Genomic DNA, 20,777 nt, shown 5'->3' with positions numbered 1-20,777 from the left:
ACTCTTCTCCCTTCTTGAAGGAATGCACCTGAATAGGTTGCAAGTTCCCCTGACCTTGAGTTTGTCATACCTCCTGTTCCTGAGTTTGTTCCTGAGTCAGCTAGCTGGTTTCCTGTTTCTATGTCTGAATATCTTTCTGTTCCTGAGACCATCCCTTGGTCAGGTAACTGATTTCCTGTTTCTGAGTCAAAATATGTGGATGACCTTTCAGTTCCTGAAAATATCTATGGATCAGCTAACCAATTTCCTCTTTCTGAATGATCATACAATCTTTCTGTTCCCCCATGTATCCTGAAACTGTTAGTGAATCTGGGTAATCTGGCGTTTCTTTGAAGCAGCAACAGACTGTCATTATTTTATCAGATGTCTTTCCTGATACCAAGTCTGAGTCTAAGGCATTCTGTCCTGAGTCTGTTCTGCCATGTGCATCCTGATCCTGAGTCAGCCAATGAAGTCTATCCCCTAGAGTTGTTTGACATCTACAGTCAACCTCCATCAATCTAGACAGTCATTGCCATAGACTCGCAGACCAAGGACCTTATGTCTGCCAGCTTCACTTGGATCTAACTGGTTTCCAGCTGGTCTTGCTCTCAGGCCTTAGCCTATCTATGTTTTCCCTTCAGCTTCACTGTAAAGATCAACTGAGATAATTTCTGAGGTGCCTTGTCCACCTTCTACTCGGCTTTTACAAGAATTCTTCAGGTTTTAGTCCTTGTGGACAACCTTATACTCAGGCCTATCGTCACAGTTGTTTCCCCTGTTTTCTCTGTTTCTATATGCCTGCATGTCAGAATTAAAATTAGAATATGTATGTATGTATGGGTGACTTGATTTAATTTTTCAGCAATTTGAGTTATTTCTCTTTAGATGTTTGCCTTCACTTATAATTTCTTTTATCAACCCACTAGAAACTGTCTAGTTGTGAATAAGCCATTTGATCATTTTGTTTCTTACTGGAAGTCTCGGGCTACAAGTTTGAAGAAGCCAAATAAACCTCCATAGTAGATTTCTAACTTTATCTGGTATATCTGGTCAATTCAATAAATGAATTGAAGGATGCATACAACTTTCTATGTCGTGAAATACCTGGCTATATTGTATGAATTTAGATTGCACAAACATGCACCAAAAAAAAAGACAAGATGGAGTGTAACTGGAACTGGAGACATCACACACTCATAGCTAATTAGGCAAAGAAAGGTTTGTAACTTAAAAATTGATGGAAGTTTTTTTCGTTCTGTGTTAAGGCTATAACATAGGTAATAGGTAATGTCTATATCTCTGTCTAAATAATGTCTAAAACTCTGAAAGAGTAATATGAGCCAATTTATTGTTAGATTTTATACTTGTTTCCTACTCTTTTCTCTACAGATGCTGCAGGTCTAGCAAAGTTTTGCCAGGGGGGCCTTCACAACAGGGAAAGGGGGGCACAAAGAAATACTTTTCTTTCTTATTCTCATTTAAAATGTCTCGTTTTTAATAAATAATTATCTGAATCTTATAACCAAAGTTTTTATTTGATGTGAAATGTATAGAAATCATACATATACCAACAAGACAGTGTACATCACTGTCACAACAGCGTTTGTTTTCATTCAAAGGCTTTATGGCTTTTCCTATAATACCTGGTAGGCCGGTCTCTAGTCAAAATGCCTGGGCCGATTTTTTGTCCCAGTCCAGCCCCGGGCACAACACACAGTGAATTAATCTGAGAAGGTGCAATACAAAACAAATTTCCCACTTGTGGGACTAATAAAGGTTATCTTATCTTATCTTAAAAAAATAGATGGCCGGGCCAGCGGTGCAAATCGCAAATTTCCTCCCATAGACACATTAGTTGACACATTATTTGTCCCATATTGGCTTCTTAATGACAGTATCTTAGCTAACAACCCCAACTACCAGATTCATCTTGTAATTGGCTAAAAATCACTTAACCTACCGGTGAGACGGACATTGTTAGCTGGCAGTCGAAGTTTGCAGAACTACGAACGCAGCTGGAATCCACAGCTGTGCGTGTTCATGGAGCTTGCATTTTCACCTGCTGGACATCATTACCTGACAAGGTTAACTGTCTTCAGAATATTGCAGGGATATTATTTACAGTATTTGGCTCTACAGATTTTTTTCTCATACGGAGAGTGTCCTCAGGTAGCCATCTGAATGCTGGGAGACGTGTGTCTCTGAGTGGGAGACCAGAGATCACATTAACATGTGTATCTCTGTATTAACAAACATGCCGTATTGGTTCAGTTTATTTTTTCTTATCATTGTTGTGAGGAGACCATTTGGAGACCATTTGGATTTTCTGTTGTTTGCTGTTATAGAGTTCTTGTTATGGATAAAAAGTGCCTCTTTTTTTTAAAAAAAAAATAGCTGATAACTATTCGCTGATAGCTGCCAGCATCTGTGAACAAATATAATTCTATAAAGTTGTTCTATATAGCGTGTAACTGCTAATATAGAGTGCTATTAAATTTATTGCTAATGCAATCAAATGGCACATTGACTTGGCACTCATCATCAGAAAGGTTGCCGACCCCTGGACTGCAGAAAGACCGTAGGGAAAATGTTATTATCTCAGTTTTTTTATGCCACATGTACATCAGGGTACTAATCGTGAAATATTGGATGAAACCTTTACACCACAAGAAGACAATGTGCTCATTGCAGTGCTGATTCTTATAATGAATTATTTGTGCAATATAGCCTCAGAAGCAAAACTTCCTACTTCTAATACCTTTGAATGTCATTATTTATGCTCGTGACATGCGGATATGCAGCGGCAACTATAGAATTTTTCAAATATGATGGCATTGAAAGACTAGCAACCAGTCAGGAGAGAAGGACTGAGATGCCAAGAAAATTCAGAAATTTCAAAATTTCTGAAAATTCATTCAGAAATAAATGGAGCATTAAAAACTAGCTAAGTAAAAAAAGAGGCCATGGTTTTCATGTGTTTTGTATTCGTATTGATCAACTCTTGTAAAACATTTGGACCGTTTACTTAAGCAGTCGTTGCAATATTACCGTGTAAAAATACTCTATTACAAGTAAACTCAGAGACAACCCTTTAGACACGCCCCTGTCCTTCACTCTTATATCACTGGCAGCTTCAGCTGTGAGCCTTAAGATCAGTTTCACTTCTCTAGATGTTGTGGGGCTGATTGTTTCTTCCTCTCTGAAGATCAAGGTAATGTAAAAGTTTTACATTTTGTATACATTTTTCTGAATTGCTAAGACACTAATATATTACACTAACAGTGTAAATAATCATTTTTCAATCATAAACATTAACATTTTATTTTATTTTATTATGTCAATAACAGAAGAAGGACAATGTGTATTATACGAATGTTTAAGTACAAACAGAATGAGGTCCATTTCTTTTTTCCTATCATATTTTTGAGGAATTTAAGAGACACATGATGCTGAAAATAGTTGAGCTACTGTGCTTTTTAGTGTGCAGTCAATGTTCCCTCAGTGATAGAAACAAAAATACACTACAGTCCTTATAGTATGATATGTTATTGTGACTGGTTGTGTGCATGATCTGAAACTACTGTGTGTTTTGTGAATGTAGTTAGGAGTTTGAGAATTAATTTTTGTGTTAGTATAGCAGAGATTAATCTTCTGACATTCCAACTTTATAGACACCTTATACTGTATGGCACAGGTGTCGAACTCCAGGCCTCGAGGGCTGGTGTCCTGCAGGTTTTAGATGTGTCCTTGATCCAAGACAGCTGATTTAAATGGCTAAATGACCTCCTCAACATGTCTTGAAGTTCTCCAGAAGCCTGGTAATGAACTAATCATTTGATTCAGGTGTGTTGACCCTGGGTGAGATCTAAAACCTGCAGGACACCGGCCCTCGAGGCCTGGAGTTTGACACCCCTGCGTATAAAGACGGTATAAACAGTATAGTGTTAGGGTAAGGTATAGACCAGGGGTCGGCAACCTGCGGCTCCGGAGCCGCATGCGGCTCTTTAGTCGTTATAGTGCGGCTCCTCGTGGTTTGGGAAAATAAATTAGAAGTATTTAGCTGAAGTGTATTTTATTTATGTTAGTTCTTTAAAAAAAAAGAAAAAAAGAAAAAAAAACTTGTACTTCTAAATTGGAAGTTTATTGTGATATTGAAATATAAAAATAAAATTACATTTTATTATTTTTTCATTGCTCCAAATAAGCATCACACTCGCGGAAGCCAGTGTACCCGCCGAAACGCCGTGCATTTATCGAGACTATGATCTATGTCTATGATCTCACTGGTTCAGGTCTATGCAGAACGGCAGTGGGAACAGAGCCTCTCCTTGGTCCCTCACTTGATGGTGACTTGTGCTATTGGCTTGAAGTTAGCCTCCAGTGTTGTACGCCACATCCCCATTGAGTTCCTGTATCCTCTTGTATAGTTATAGGCATTCCAGGATCCAGGTGTGGGACATCGGGTCATAGGCCTTCTTGTAATGGCTATGATGCCTGATAGGAGCTTCCATGTGGTACTGAGGCAGGTTATTGGCTTGTAGTTGGAAGGGACCGGTCCCTTCTGGCAGTCCTCGAGGATCAGGACTGTCCGGCCTTCGGTTAGCCATTCCAGGTGTCTCTCATTGACCAGCAGCTGGTTCATCAGTGCTGCCAGACACTTGTGGAGTGCAGTCAGCTTCTTCAGCCAGTAGGCGTGAACCATATGAACCTTTCTTTGATATCTCCCACTGTGATTGTTACTGGGTCCTGTTCAGGGAGGTTGCTGTGGTCTTCTCTTAGCTCCACCAACTGCTGTTATGGGTTGCGTCCTTCTCCTATATGCTCCTCCTCCAGCCTTGGTGGTGTTGTTCTCATATTGTTCCCCTGCCACTGAGAGTACATCTTGGATGTTTCTGTGAAGAACAGATGGTTTATTCTCCTGCCCTTTATCTCTTTGGTGTACCTCTTCAAGCACCTGGACAAGGCTGTGAGTTTCCAAGGCAGTTTTCAAGTCCTCCGGTATGGACAGCTTGCTGTACTTATTAGGCACCTTCTTCATCGCACCTCATATACATATATGTATATAAACTGCTGGGCATTTTTTGCTTAACAGGCATGTAAGTGGAATGTATATGTATGTTTACTTACGTTCTATGTATTATAAATGAATACATTTTTGTATTTTTAATTTATTATATGTTTAACTGTTTCTTCAGTGCCATCATGGCTTGTTGTACATTAGTGGTAAAGAAATCTGAATTTTTAAAATTAATTATTATGTACTTTAATATTTATAATTATCTACTTTATTTATTTATTTTGTGAGCTATAATAATAGTCAGCACAACTTTATGGATTATGGATAAGTTGTTATATAATTAAGTCATTGAATTTTTATTTATTTATTGGCTTTTCAGAAGAATGCTGGGCACGTTTGACAGCCACTGACTAATTGCTGACTAAATCATCAAAAATGGGGAATGCACCATCAGAAAGTAACATGGGCAGCAACCTGAGATGCTGTAAATGTTATAATGGCCTGCCTCCGTGCATGAGCTTCAACAACCTTTCTCAAAATACTATTTATGGACGATATGTATATGTGTTCAACGGAGGTCAATATTACAGACCAGTTGGTCAGGATAATGCGTACGAGTGTAGAAGTTGCTTTGACCAATGGGGGAGAAGCGAAGCGGAGAGGCAGGAGAGACAGAGGAGAGAGGAAGAACAGAGAAGAGAACAGGAGAGGCAAAGGAGAGAGGAAGAACAGAGAAGAGAACAGGAGAGGCAAAGGAGAGAAGAGGACAAAAGAAGAAAAAAATTCAATGAAACTCTGGAAAGTTCCTACCAACGAGCTAAAGAGCAGTTTGAGAAACAGGTGAGAGGGCACATTTCACAGGAATGTGAGTCCAAGCGAGATGTTCTAATAAAGCATCTGCATAAGTCTGAAGCCAACTATGAATCAATCAGTGACAGTGACGAGCTTCTTGAACTCCTCTCGGTGAAATGCAGTCTCCCAGTTATAAATCTCAGTCTGACTCAGCTCACAGGTGATCAGCTCAGTGAGATCCTTTCAGTCCTGGACAAACTTCTGTTTGATGAGTGGATCAGTGCTCCTCCATCCATCAGCACTCTGCAGCACACTCAGGTGTTCATCACAGAGCTCTGTGCTCTGTCTCTGGAAATATCTGAAGAAGTTTCCCTACAAACCATCTCCAATCATATGCAGTCCCATTTGGGATCCATCAGCCAATCAGCAAGTGGTGTTTTTGAGAGTTTCCTCTTGACTCAAGCCCTGTATCTGAACCTGATGCATGTTTTCAATGACCGTGACAGATCTGATAATGATGCTGTCCTCATAGCCAAACAATGGGCAGAATATGAGATTTCCACTGAAAACCTCTTTATAATTGAATTCCTGAGCACCCTCACATCATCACTGCAGAGTGCAGTTGGAAGAGCCTCTGTGTTCACTTTAAAGATGGAAATCCAGTGTTTAAAGCTTCTCTTATCCACACTCACAGATCTAAATGGAAAAGAAGCCCACTCAAAATCCACTGAAATGCTCCTCAAACTTGTGCAAAGAAACCAATGGACTCCAATGGAAGCAGTCACTCTGCTTAAAGCACTGTCACAGAAATATGCGGATGATGATTCCATAACTCAAATCCTTACCTTGGTACGAGTGTATGACATACCACCAGACTGGATAGATGACTGTGGGCACTCTCTAATCCAGCTCCTTGAATCTGCTGCTCCTGAGCGATTTTGTCAGGATTTCCAAAAGACTCTAAGAGGAAATGATGAGAACAGTGTAACTGCAGTTCTAGCAGAAGTAAAGATGTTGTGGAATTTGGATGACTCTGTCATTGATATGATAAAAAACATTAACACTGGTGTCCTGAAATATACAGAAAATGTACCAAAAGAAGAAACTTTTATGAAAGATTCATTTAAATGTGAATCTTTGAATGCAGACAACATACAGAAATGTCTGTGTCAGCTCTGCAAAGCAGTGTTTAATATAAAAGGCTGGTGGCCCACAGTGAGGCAGATGGTGCGGTGGTGTGGACTGGTGCTGACTCTGAAAAGTGGAGTGGTACAACTGGTTGGTGTGGAAGAAGACCCATGTGTTACAGCCATGTTTGCAGCCATGCAAGTCTGCATGGGAAACAAATTGGACATTGTGCTGAGCTCTGATGTTCACTCAGAGGAGCAAACAAAGGAGTGGTCTGACTTCTACAAGCACCTTAACATTTCACTTAACACAAACATGAAGAAGACTGACCCATCATTCCAGGATGTCTATGAAGCAGACATTGTTTATGGTACAATGGATGATTTTGTGTCAGATTATGTTCAACGTGGCATAGAGGCAATGGAAACGGGGCATACACAGTTTAGTCGTGGATTTATTATTGAAAAACAAAGTCTCAGTGTTCTGCATGCTCTGGAGCTTTCAAGACTCAAAGACGATGACTCCCTGGTGTTTGCTGCGGAGGTCCTGCAGAACCTCATGAGTAAATTTCACAGTGAAGATGTGGAACTGAGACATATCTTTATTAAGGCCCTTTTTCAGGTCCTCCATTGTAACCTAAATGAAGACACAATCACTGACACAAAAATCATCACCGTCTCAAAGAAAATCACAGGGAAGGAATTGCTTTCTAATGAGATCTTTATTTTGACCTTCCTGGAAAATCTCTTGCAAGTGTTTGCTAGAGAAACAGAAGCTGTTAAAAACATGACAGATCCTGCAGGCAAATGGTGTTTGGAGAATTTATTTGCCTGTGTGGAACAATTCCAAGACTTAGACAAAGAAACCAAAGAAGTCTTCAAGATGGTTTCAAATCTTGGGGAACAAAGACTTTGGTCACCAGTAGAGGTCTTAAACCTTCTTGGAGCATTAACTGATAACCACCATGATGACGGCTGTATTTCCATCATGAAGATTTTACATTTGATGGAAACATATCAGGTTTCCTCTAAGTGGAAAGATGAAAACAACAAATCTCTCCTTGAGCTCATAGATTCATGCACAACTAAGAATCTGATCCAGCATCTAGAAAAGAGCCTTAGAGGTGAGAAAAAAAGAAACATTGAAAACCTTTTCTGTGAAATACAGCAGATGAAAGTCATTGATAAACAAACACTGAGTACATCAGACAACATAGTAACTCATGTAACAAACCTAATCAAAACTGGTGAAATTAAAAAGCACACATGTGATGTGGAACATGTTAGGTCTCTGTGTCAAAGCAAAGAAACTGAGGACCTTCAGGAAGTCCTTGCAGTCTTATGCAATGCTGTACACCTCCACAAAGCTGAAAGGAAGTGGTTTCCCAGGGCAACTCAGATGATAAGCTGGTGCCTGTTGGCCTTGTCTGACACTGGGAAGCTCCTGGAGATGGGAACTGGAGAAGGGAAGTCTTGTGTCATAGCGATGTTTGCCGTGCTGCGTGTGCTTAGAGGTGAAAAGGTGGATGTGGTGTCCAACTCCTCTGTGTTATGCCAAAGAGATGCTAAAGAATGGGCCAAATTTTACAAATACTTTGGCATTACAGTCGACACAAACACAAATAAAAATGAGGATAAAGATCGGAAAGAATGCTATCAGAAGGACGTGGTCTATGGAACCATTGAAGCCTTTGCTGCTGATCACCTTCGCCAAATATTTGAGATGAAGGATGTGAGGGCTGATCGTAACTTTCAGTGCATCATTATCGATGAAGTGGACTCACTGCTGCTAGATCAAGGAGTGCAGCTGACATACCTGTCCAGCCCCATGGTCTCCATGCAGCACCTGAACATTATTCTCACCATGATCTGGAGCCACGTCAGTCAGTATGGCTTCCTATCTACAGGACATCAGACATTTGTAAGAGGTCCTCCTGCTTCATTCTTCAAGGCTATCTATGACTCAATGAACACAGAAAACACTGAAATTAGTGATCCAATGGACATTTTAACTATTGCTGAAGAATCCAACATTGTGCCAAAAGGATTTTCAGAAGATATCTACAAGAGTGAAAACCATGAAATTCTCAGTAAACTGAAAACAGTGAGTCAGGATGCTATGGTTGACTTTTTCAAAGAAATTGAGGACTATGTCCCCTATGGCTTTACTGTTTACACGCTAGATGGCAAAGGACTGCTCTGTCTTCAAAAGTGCAGTCCATACAATGACCGGGACATCCCAGAGCTTTCATTTCTTGTGCTGGAGGAAGGATTGTGTTGTCCTCTCTATGAGTCAGAAGAAGTTCTCATCAAGCCCATTGCAGAATTGATCTCTGAGAGGATTCAGTACACCCCATGTGAAAACAATAAAGACAAAATCAGCATTCCTGGATTCTTGAAGACTCTGGTGGAGAAGAAAGTCTCAGTGTGGGTTCAGAATGCCTTTCTGGCAATGTTACTGAAAGAAGGACGAGAATATGTCGTAGAAAATGACAACGTCTGTCCAGTGGACTTCAGATCCACTGGTATTGTTGAACTGAATAAGAAATGGGGGGATGGTCTGCAGCAGTTTGTGGAGGTTAAACACCAAGTCAAACTGAGCACAATTTCAACAGTGACAAACTACATTTCCAACATCTCCTTTTTTGAGAAATACCAGGGGAAAATATACGGAACAACAGGAACACTGGGGAGCAAAGCAGACATTCAGTTTTTGCAGGACCTGTATCCAAATCTCTCTGTGTGCAAAATACCAACATTCAGCAGGAAAAAGTTATTTGAGGTCAAAGGTACTCTGAAAAAAACAGCTGAAGAATGGAAATCTGAAATAAAAGATGTGGTCATGGCTCAGATTTCCCCAAATTCATACAGAGAAGGAAGAGCAGCGTTGGTGATCTGTGAAACTATAAACAAAGCCAAAGAGATCTACGAAGAGCTGAAGAGCAGCATCCCAAATAAAAAATTGATTCTCTACTGCCGCAGTGACAGAGACAGTTTGAGTAAAATAGACAAGGAGCTTCATCCTGGTGATGTCATTGTTGCCACAAACCTTGCCGGCCGTGGCACAGACATAAAAGTGTCCCCAAAGGTGAACAATAATGGAGGGTTATTTGTGATCCTCTCCTTCCTTTCTGAGAACACAAGAGTGGAACTCCAGGCTTTTGGACGAACTGCACGCAAAGGTAAACCTGGATCTGCTCAGATAATCATTTCCACTGAACACCTGCAGCCATCTTTTCACACAATGTCCTCTCTGGAGGAAGCCAAGAGCACAAGAGACAGACTTGCAGCAGAAAAGATAAGTTACATGATGAACGATGTTGCTGAGATGAAACTGCGGGAGGACCTGTTTTCAGAATACTGTGAAACACTTCAAGATATTTATGACACCACTGATGGAGACGAGGAAAGAGCTGTTGTTGCCATCATGAATGAGTTCTGGGGGATTTGGCTGCAAACTAAATCAGAAGAAATTGATCAGTTGAAGAGAAATGAACTGCAAGAGAGTCTGAAAGCTGATTTGTCAAAGGCAAAAAGTCAGTCTGAAAGTCAGACTTCACCAAGTTCCAGCATTTATCACTACATCAAGTTTGGAAATGTTGCACTGGATGAAAAAAAGTGGGACACCGCAGCCATAATGTTTGAAAAAGCCACGACAGAGGATAAAAGCTGGGCAGCTGTAGCTTTTTACACTCGTGCATACTGCACTATACAACAGGCGGAAGGAGATTACCTCACCAAGGCAATAGATGATCTAATGAAGGCACAGGAATCTCTGAAGTTTCTCAGTGAAGAATCACTAGTCTGCCTTCAGTTTGTAACAATGTCCTCTGCATACTCAGCCAACAGCAACCCAACCAGTCTGGAAAAACAGTTATCAACCAAGTGCAACGTTCTAAGTTACTTTGACAAAAACATTACTGAGGCCATCAAAAAGTTGGATAAAATAAAACAGCAGAATCCAGTGGTAAAAAAATCCCCTATTTTCTGCTTGGTATCAGGGGCTGATAAAGATCTCCAAGTTGAAGTCTATACCCTCTATAATAGAGGTCTGAGATATATATTTTCTGTGGAAGATGAGCCTCGTTTCTCATGGGAAGGTCTTCTAGTGACCTTTTTTGCAGTTTTACAGAATATTGGAGGATCATTGCTCACTGCATGTATGTTTCATAGATTGGCTCAAGTTGGCATGGGACTCATTACTGAAGAAAAAACAGACAGCACGAGTGAGTCTACGATGACAGGAGAAATCAGCTGGAAGTCATGGGCAACAGAAAAAGCCATTTCTCTTGGTGTATCTCTCGTTGGGTTTGGAGTTGGAAAGTTGGTCGCAAAGAGCTTCAAATCTTCTGAAATATTACTCAAAGGAATGGGCAAAAAGATGAAGCCGATGCCAAAGTTTCTCTCCAGACAGGCTGAAGAAAATGTTAGTCCTGTGACAAATATGAAGAATGCAGAAATGACAATCATTACTAATGGTTTTGGGAATAAAGAAGAGAAAATACTGGCAGATATAGTAAACAGCATCAAATCTGATTTAAAAGAAAGGATTGTCCCCAGTGTGGAATCAAACATGGAAAAAGACCCCTTAGCTACATTAGTAGACTTCATCATTCTCTCACAAGCTGAGGATAAAAAGCAACTTCAAGATCTTCTGAACGATAAGAGCACAAAGAATAATCTCTTGGCCATTTTCAAAGAGTTAAGCAAAACTGCAGTGCAGCCATTCTATGCAGACCTCAGTTGGCAAAATAAACTGAATTCATCTCTCTCTAAAATAACTGAAAAAGCCAAATCACACACCAAAGACAATGCATCTGCAATTCTTACCACAATCCAAACTCGTTACATGGGCCGACTGGCAGACAATACCATCAGTACAGTGCTCAGCCTCTCATATAAGTTTTTCTCAAATCTTCACGAACAGCTGAAAATATTTAAAGAAAAGAAAAGCAACGAGAATGTGAAAGTAAGTGATCTATCTGGAGAGGACATTAAACTTTTGAAAGACTTCAAGCAAGACTTAGCATCCACCATCAATACTTTATTGGCTAATGCTTTGGTAGAAGTCTTCGACCACAAGTTCTCTACTTACATTGTTTCTCATGTTCACGGTCAAATAAAAAGCAATATTGACCATCATATAATCATAAACAGCTTAAAGAGTGACAGGACAGAGGAAAAACTCAGAGCTGGGCAGAACAACATATACACCCCAAGAAAGCTGAATTCTAAACACAAACTTAAAGGAGAGGCAGGTCAGTGCTCACAATCACATGCTGAAAAGATCAAGAACTCCACGACTGCAGGCACCATCCTCGATATCAAAGTTCTGTCAGAAGCCACTGGCACTAAAGTTGTCATCCTAACAGAGGACAGCAATGGAAGACTTACCAAAATGCAGGAGCTGAGCCCAGACACTCGACCTGCCAATACAACTGTGACATTGATCTACAGACAAAAGAGTGACCAATACCCTGATGGCCATTATGATGTGCACATCAATAACCAGACAGTGATTATAGAGAGTGAGGGCAAGAGCTGTTTGTTTCATGCTTTGGCACGGGGTATGAAACCAGAAGGCAGCTCTGCCGAGATCGCTTTGAAAGCAGACTGCCTTCGATCTGTGGAGGCTGATGCTCTCCTCAGTAACCCAGGCCAATGGGAGCCTTTCCTCAAGCACAAAGAGTTGACTGAATCAATCAGGGGAGGGGACTGGTACGTGGCAGAAGTAGCTGCACCCAAAAAGGCCATAGAAGAAAGCAAAAGGTTACACCAGGAAGAGTTTGGAAAAGTAGAGTTATACCAAGAATGGCAAAAATATACAAAGAAAAACAAGGAACACAATCCTCAGCGTCCTCTACTGAACAGGTACAATCACATTTGATATGATACTAAATTACAGCTAAAATAAAAAATCTGTGCTTTATTTTTAATTGTTATGTTTTGCTCCCTGGTCTAGAGTTATGGATTTATTGTACATTTGTAAAGCAGGATTATAACATTTAATGAATGTGATTGGTGCATGACGCTGTTACACACAATACTTTGATTTGTGGCAAGATTTGACAAGATGGATGTGTTTTTTTTTTCTTTCTTTTCTTTCCAGTAACAACAACTGAGAACAAGACTGGTGAACAATCAAACAATTCTTCCGCCTGTCTGATCATCATCAAGAGACCTCTCTATTATGATATGATACTTTTAATTCAGTTTTTTTTTTTTACTTTATTGAAGACAAAAATACAAAAAACCACACACATTTACCTCAATTTGGACATTGAGGCAATTTTTCAATTTAGTTTTAATTTAGATCTTTTGATTCTGTAGTAAAACATACATATTTAATACAGGTAAGACGGCATAAGAATCATACATACTGTTAGAAATCCTTAGTCCTAAATGCTGTTTAGGATTAGGTAAGGTAGGGCCGTTTGATTTCTTTCTAAAAGATTATTTTCAGACTTCAAACAAATTTTGACATGATCAGAAATCAGTAAAGTATAAAGGTCAAATATTCAATTCTAAGGTATTTCCAGACACAATAGCAAAGGATAGCATATTTTAGTCGACTGCATTATTAATCAGTCAGGAAAAAAGAAAGGTTAGCCTGTCTACATGTCCTTCTGTTGTCAGTTTCCAAGTATATTCCCAGTTACTGCCCTATAGTGTAACTCTATCTAATATGTAATCTTTTTTCAACAAAAAAGTCATTTATTTTCGATGCAATTTGATTATTACATTGATTATATTGTTTTGCTTATTTACAAAACCAATTCCAAGTATTTGGGATTCTGTGTAAAATGGAAATAGAAACCAAATACAATGATTTGCAGATATTATAAGTTCATATATCTACATTTCAGCCTTGTGAATGCTGCCAATTCCATTATTGCTGCCTAATGGGGGAAAGATATCCAATTGTGATTTTTTGCTTTGATCACTGTACAATTTTTTTTCCAGACTCTGAATTTTTTAATGATGTTGGCATATCTTTCTAATTTTGGACATAGTTATATTGTTCTGAAATAGTTCCATAATTTAAAGGCAGTTTCTTGCAGATTGGTGAACCTCTACCCATCTTAACTTCTGAGATTTTCTTTTTTTTTAATACCCGGTCATGTTAGTGACCTGTTGTCAATTCATATAATTAGTTCCAAAATGTTGCTCCAGTTGTTTTAAGTTTAGTACCACCCTCTTGTTGTTCTTTCCCAACCTTTTTGAGACATGTTGCTACTATTAAATTCAAAATGAGCTAATATTTTTCATAAAATTCTGAACTATGTCTCAGTTTAAACATTTGATATATTTTTACATTTTATTAAGACCATTGCTTTCTTTTTCAGTGTGTGAATGTGTGCTTGAATGGGTGGATGACTGGATATGTAAAGCGCTTTGGGGTCCTTAGGGACTAGTAAAGCGCTATATAAATACAGGCCATTTACCATTCTTTTTGTATTTAATTTTCTAGCTTTTTAAAAAAAAATGGTTTGTAATCTGATGTATCTCTTCTGTGTGCAAGACTACTTAATTAATTTGATTGTTCAATAACATATAATCAAACAAAAGTATTAATCAATTGACTTATATGGAATTGTTTATATATGTGTCAACCAATAAATGGAAATTAAGTAATGATGTAATAACAAGAGATGATGTAATGTTCTTTATCAGCATCAGGCATTATCATTAAAGTGTTTCAAATTTATGTTGAAATCAAGACTTTAAACTAACTGCAAGTCTACTACATTACCAGAGAACGCTAAAATTGATATTTCTGAGGTTAAAAGTGATCTGTGCAATTACAAAACATATATATATGTGTGTGTATGTGTATATATATATATATATATATATATATATATATATATATATATATATATATATATATATATATATATATATATATAATATTTATTTGTCTTCATAAATCGAGCTTAAATTTACTGTGATCTCTGACTATGTAATATATGAAATCATTACATTTGAATTTGCAAATACACTTCATGAAAATGTGATTATTTATATTTTTATCTAAACATAATTTAGTCTTGTACTTTTCACATATTCTTTAAGGATATTGTAGTTTTGCAAAATCATCCTATAGACTGCTCTGCCAATCATCTGGCATTGACCAATCATGAGAGAAAAATGAATATTTCCTGACTGATCATCAGGGGTTCCTGTAGGTAGGCTGATGGCAGTTGCTAGGTAAATAATGGCTAAGGCCCCAGTGATGCATGTCTACAGACTAGTAGGAGACTCTTGACAACCCCCTGTTGCTAAGAAGAAACTGGTGTTTTACAACCACTGGCAAAAACCACCTTCGGATTTGTGACTTTGGTACCAACAAAGACAAACAAATACATGATCACACTGTCATCAGTATAGCAGAGACTGAAGTGTCCCAGAAGCTGCAGGCAGTCAGACTTAACCTTGGAGAAAGGTATCAGTACAGCTCATCAGTTCAACAAAATAATCAGAGAGTAATGTGGAAGAACAACAGACAACATAAAACATAAACTTCTGAAAAGTTAAGCCAAAGCTGAAGCGTCTTAAAGTTGCATTTCTATGGCTACCAGGGGGTGATATTTGTAGTTCTAGTCCTATATAAGTGACTAGTAAAATGGCTTTCTGACTGATTTCTAAACATTTTCCTAGTGAGTTTGTGTGCTCACATTTTGGGTCATATTGAATGCACTAAGGCCCAGTAGAATAATAAATAAATAAATAAATGCATAAATAAATAAATATCATTTTGAATTACTTTGAATGCAAAGCAAATCTAGTAGTCTGAAATAAGTATAACAGACCCAGTTTTACATGCCTATTTATCTTCTACATTGTCTCAGTCAATGAACTGTCACAGACATTAAACACTAAGATTGTGTAGATGTACTTACTGAACCAAGTGACACAGTTACAAAGAGCTTGGGTTGTCAGAAGAAGTCATGTAACACTCAACACATCTGACAAAATTTCAGAATAAACAGAATTCACAGAATAAATCAGAATTTAAAAGCGGCACTGACAAAATAATGATGATAAATAATCAGATTTCCTCCTCTAAACTGATGTAATCCAGCTAAAAGAAACGTAAAGTCTGTGGATTGTGCAGTATTATAAACAAGTTACATAAATTCATGCATATTACCAAAGAGCGGCAGTAAAGATGGCCAAAGGTTTACAATAGTTAGTACGTGACAAGTGATGGAAACTGTGGCTTTGACTGTGGGTTTGTGTGAGCGTATATGAGCCAAGAGATGGCTGTTTGCTTTGTCTATTGCTGTTGCGTGAACTGCTATTTCCTCATTATTGTTCTGTAGACGTGGCTTATTGTGACACCAGTTTTATTCATCAACTATGGTTGAAAGCTTACATTCACATCACAGGAATAATTTAAGGGATTTTAATGATTTGTTTGAAGTGTTCTTTCTCCCGGTTAGAATGATTGCACAGAGTACATCTTTAATTCTGTGCACAGCCACAGAGAACTGTTGATGTTGTAACAGCAAACTGTACTTTGGCAAATACATGAACAGGTTAAACAGTCAGTAAGTACTGAAAGTCATTACTGCAGGCAAATCACCAGCATCAGTCAGATCAGATCAAAGCTCTGCAAATATACATTTATTACTGCAAGTCATCAAGGAAAGGTCTGATGGATCTTCCAGGAATAGTGATGTTGCTTTTAAGATTACTGATTGGTTAGTAGGCGGCAATACCTTCATCTTCATAGTACAGAAACAGTTGCATACTTTGATCTCTTCAGTTTGTTTACTTGTAAGTTTGTGAAAGTAGATGTGAACGGATTGTGGCTGCATATTCATAGGCTTTTTACGTGTTATGATACTAATTTAAAGGCTTGTAAACAGATCTTGTGATTGTTGAGATAGTATGGATAGCTGTTACATCCTGTCTTCAGTCTTTATGCTACATAATTAAGTTTGTAAGCTGTTTTTTTTAAAAAAATATAGTATTCCATCTATCATCTAGGAAGAATATAACGAAGCATAATGAAATTAAACTCAACTCAATTTTTTTGTAAACCAAGATTAAAGGAGTGGTTTTCACTGTAGTAAAACCACAGCTGTCAATGTATTTGGGTCGCACCTCTTATGCACTCTTATTAATGTAAGTAAGTTTCGTGTTGATAATGACTTGCAGTTTCCTGTTAGTAAGAAAACACAGCTGGCAGTCTGTTATTGCCACATCTTTGTCCACAGCAGTTCTAGTGAGCATCAGCTTTCTGTTCGTTTCTTTTGTCAGCCATGGACAAAACTGTGCTGCTCCTGTTGTGCCTGCAGGTTGTTCTGCTCATCACTGCCTTTCCTTTAGACGCAGCTGGTCAAGTCGTAGTGAAAGGTCCAGATCAGGTAAGAAGATCCGCAACAGCAATCAAAAAGGTAGGGATACATACCTTTAATTATCTGTCTGAATTTACTACAAATTCCATATTATATTTTGTGGAGAGAGGAACTTAATGCCGCAGAAGTGAAAGCTCGCTGTTTTAGGTTGTATCAACAGACCTGGATCACGTGGCTGGCAAATGTGTTTGATTTTGAGTGTATTTCTACTTTTCCATTACAAAATTGGAACGTAGCATCATAATAGGTGTTTGTGCAGTTTTGTGCTCCCTTAAGTTCATTCCTTGTGTTTGGAAAGATTCATCAAAACTTCTAAATGAACAAGTAACTAAGAACTCGTTACTTGTACTTGTACATTTTCTCAGTTTAAACATTTGATCTGTTGTTTTATTAGATCAAATGTGGGATTGTGAGATTTGCAATTTATTGCCTTCTGTATTTATTTACTGTTTACACAGGATCACAATTTTTCAAACTCCTTGTGGACTTTGTATATTAATCTATAAATGTCATGACCATGATTTCTTTATACAGTAACAACATGTCTATACTTTATGTTGATTTTAATTTATCATCATTACATAAAAACGCAATGTTCATGTCATTTCATTATAGGTGGCAAACAGGACGGTCAACCCACCAAACCAAGAACAACAGAAGAGAAGGTGTTCCATTAGACGTGGAGGGTGCGGCCCAATGGTAAATTGTTTTGTTATTTACATTTTCTTTATTTCCTGCTGTTACAGAACAGCAACTTGATAAACACTGAATCATCTTGTGAATTATCCTTCTGTTTCCAAAGCTTTCTTATTACAGAAAACAATAATGGATTGCGAAGCCCATGTTTTTCTTTATAAAGAAAAAGCTGGTCCTGTTATTATGATCACTATTGAATTTATTTATTTTTTTTAATTTCAAGCACATAGATATTTAAAGCTAAAGCAGAGCAAAGACTGTTTTATTTATTTCTCTCTCTGCAGGGCCAGTAGTTTACCCATCACACATCGCTGCGGCCAGAAACTCCTTCCTGCATTTTTCCATTGACCTGGGTGCTTCAATAATCTACGCATATAAACTATCACAACAACAGATTCTCTGCAAACATGTTGCAACATTGCAGTTGGTGCAGAAGTCACCTCGCATACATCAGACAGATGCAAAATTTGAACCAGCTCACTGGACTTCTCTGAGAAGTCAGAAATTAAACACAAACAACATTCAACCACTAAAACTAATTTTGGAAGTAAATATAAGGCGGAGTATTAGGGCCACATTAAGAAAATAAAATATTCTGATCAATTTGAGAATAAAGTCAAAATTTCACGATTAAAATCGAAAATCTATTTTGAGAAAAGCATCAAAATGTGGAGATTACTTTTGTTGTTTCAAGACAAACTGCCACGTTTCTTATACCTTTGTGTAGATGAGTTAGCCATTTCACATTACACGAATGCAACCATCTGCACCATCTTTTCAACATCCTTTTACATATCACCATAATATGTTTGTGTGCTAAAAAAGAAATCATTTCCTTCCTTGTTACTTAAGTCGATTCTGAAGTACGATTTCACTCAGAGGGTACAGCAACCATGGCTGATTGTCTTGAAACAAAATAGAATTATAATATTATTCTCAAAATGATGAATGATATTGTTTTTTTAATGCGACCCTAATACTACGTCGTATAAATAACCTTTGCATCTTAATTTTAAAAAAAATAAATCCTAAAGCACTTAACTGTTTTAAGATATATTTTTTTGTAAAACTATGAATTTGAAAAATCATAGATAACAACAATAATTATTTTGATATTAAATAAATAATTGCATGTTGGAGGATTAACCACAGGAACATAAAAAGTGTTTTTGGTAATTACCAGTATTGTGTATTTAGGGCAGCTGTGAGTACCTTGTGTGGAACCTTGTACTGGATAGTAATAATAATTTTGTTAAGTACTGCATGTGCTGAGTATAAACTGGACTAATAAAATATTTAAAGCACTGCACATTTGCGTGAATTAGACTGATATTCTGAAAAGAAGTTGTGTAGTTAATTGTAAGATTGTCCAATGATGACAAATAAAGACATGATAACATGGTGTTAAACACAGCGCCAGAAAATCAGATGTATCAGATGTATATTTGCTTCTCCTTCAAGCCCCTGACTCACTGACTTTGAACAACTGTAAAACTTCCACATGTTTTCTGCACATTTTATTCAGTAACTTACTGACTTACCTGTGTTTGGTTTTAAGACAGTGAAAGAAGAGTTTACTAAAAAAAAAATAGTTTGATCAGACAATCTGTTCTTGCACTGAGGATGCAACATCAAAACACAGAAGAAGCTTTTCTATATGCAAAAAAATCCCTATTTTCTTTGTAACACTTACTGAAACTGTCAAACTTTTGAGCAGAGTCAGTCACATTACACAGTATATAACTGGTGGCCACAAGCAAACACTACAAAATAAGACTTCTGTTGCCCAGAACATAAACACTTAAAAGCACTTGAGTCTTAGTTTAGTAGTTTCAGTATCAAAAACAGCAATTGTCACACTGCCAGTGTACTTCAATGTAGTTCATTTACTGGAGGTAAAAACCACTGAATGTGAAATTCCTTTGTTTAAATCATCCTTTATACAAAAAACTTAAACCTCTACACTTTAATACCATCAGTAACACAAATATATTAGAACTGCCAGCACAAATGTATTCAGGAGACCAATGCATGAGGAGTGAGGAGTGATCAGAGGCACTAAGTGTTCTGACTCATTAGTAGGTTGGCTCCAGCTCAAAGAGTGTAAGCCTGTTTGAGGTGCACAGTGTTTGAAATAAGACAAATTTAAGTACAACTTTATCCTACTATAAAATTAGCCTGTGCGGAGGGAAAATTTACAGCTCAGCACCATTTTAAAGGGATCACCTGATGCCTCCACTTTGCCTCCAAAGATTCAAACACGAACAAAACTTAAACTGTAACTGAACAAAAATTGTAAATGACATCAAAAAATCAAAACAAGTTTAATAGTTCAATGACTTTGTAGGTAAGTTTGAATAATGTCTATACCTGAAAGTATGTGGAAGATGCTGTCACCTCAGTTGCCCAAATAACTATTATTATCACTTGCATGCTGATAACAGCTTGCATGTTGTGGTCATGTCTAGTAGTTTAAAAAAAAACTTCTGTGCAATCAAATAAATGCTTTGTGTCTTATCAAGCTAAAAGACTTTGTACGTCCTTCAGCACCACTTATTAGGAGATTTGAGTGAGAGCATGTAAATGTTTGAACTTGTACTGTTGACCCTGTGTGGATCAAAACCCAAAATAACTTAATATTTTTTAAAGACATTAAATGTCGAATCATTCACCCTGAAAAAGAACTGTTCAAAAAATCCTTAAAAAATGATGACTGTTTGTAAGCTTATGAACTCAACTGTAGTTTGTACTTAGTTACCACTAGTATTGTAATGATGACTTTCTCATTATTGTTTT

The 20,777-nt window shown here is 37.7% G+C and overlaps 1 protein-coding gene and 1 long non-coding RNA gene across 2 annotated transcripts; both read left to right on the top strand.

Annotated features, from left to right (window-relative positions):
- Positions 1-5,434: 5,434 nt before the first annotated feature.
- LOC146647871 (uncharacterized) lies at positions 5,435-13,635 on the top strand. Its single transcript, XM_085389216.1, has 2 exons — positions 5,435-12,789; positions 13,028-13,635. The coding sequence occupies exons 1-2, from the start codon at positions 5,435-5,437 to the stop codon at positions 13,038-13,040; spliced, it is 7,368 nt and encodes a 2,455-aa protein (XP_085245342.1). The 3' UTR covers positions 13,041-13,635.
- A 3,082-nt stretch (positions 13,636-16,717) lies between these two features.
- Positions 16,718-19,389, top strand: LOC146647870 (uncharacterized). The gene is made up of 3 exons (XR_014908569.1): positions 16,718-17,324; positions 17,901-17,984; positions 18,266-19,389. It is a non-coding gene; the product is annotated as an uncharacterized LOC146647870 (long non-coding RNA).
- Positions 19,390-20,777: the final 1,388 nt, after the last annotated feature.

The sequence above is a fragment of the Rhamphochromis longiceps genome, linkage group LG18, assembly GCF_057381845.1.
Source record: "Rhamphochromis longiceps isolate RC_006_pf linkage group LG18, R_longiceps_female_GT1.1, whole genome shotgun sequence".
NCBI classification, from domain to species: domain Eukaryota; kingdom Metazoa; phylum Chordata; class Actinopteri; order Cichliformes; family Cichlidae; genus Rhamphochromis; species Rhamphochromis longiceps.
The sequence above is the reverse complement of the archived record's forward strand: the minus strand, read 5'-3'. Positions and strand labels throughout refer to the sequence as shown.

Bases quoted from the DNA above. Each gene is read 5' to 3' on its own strand.
- LOC146647871 (XM_085389216.1), top strand. From the start codon at position 5,435: ATGGGGAATGCACCATCAGAAAGTAACATGGGCAGCAACCTGAGATGC.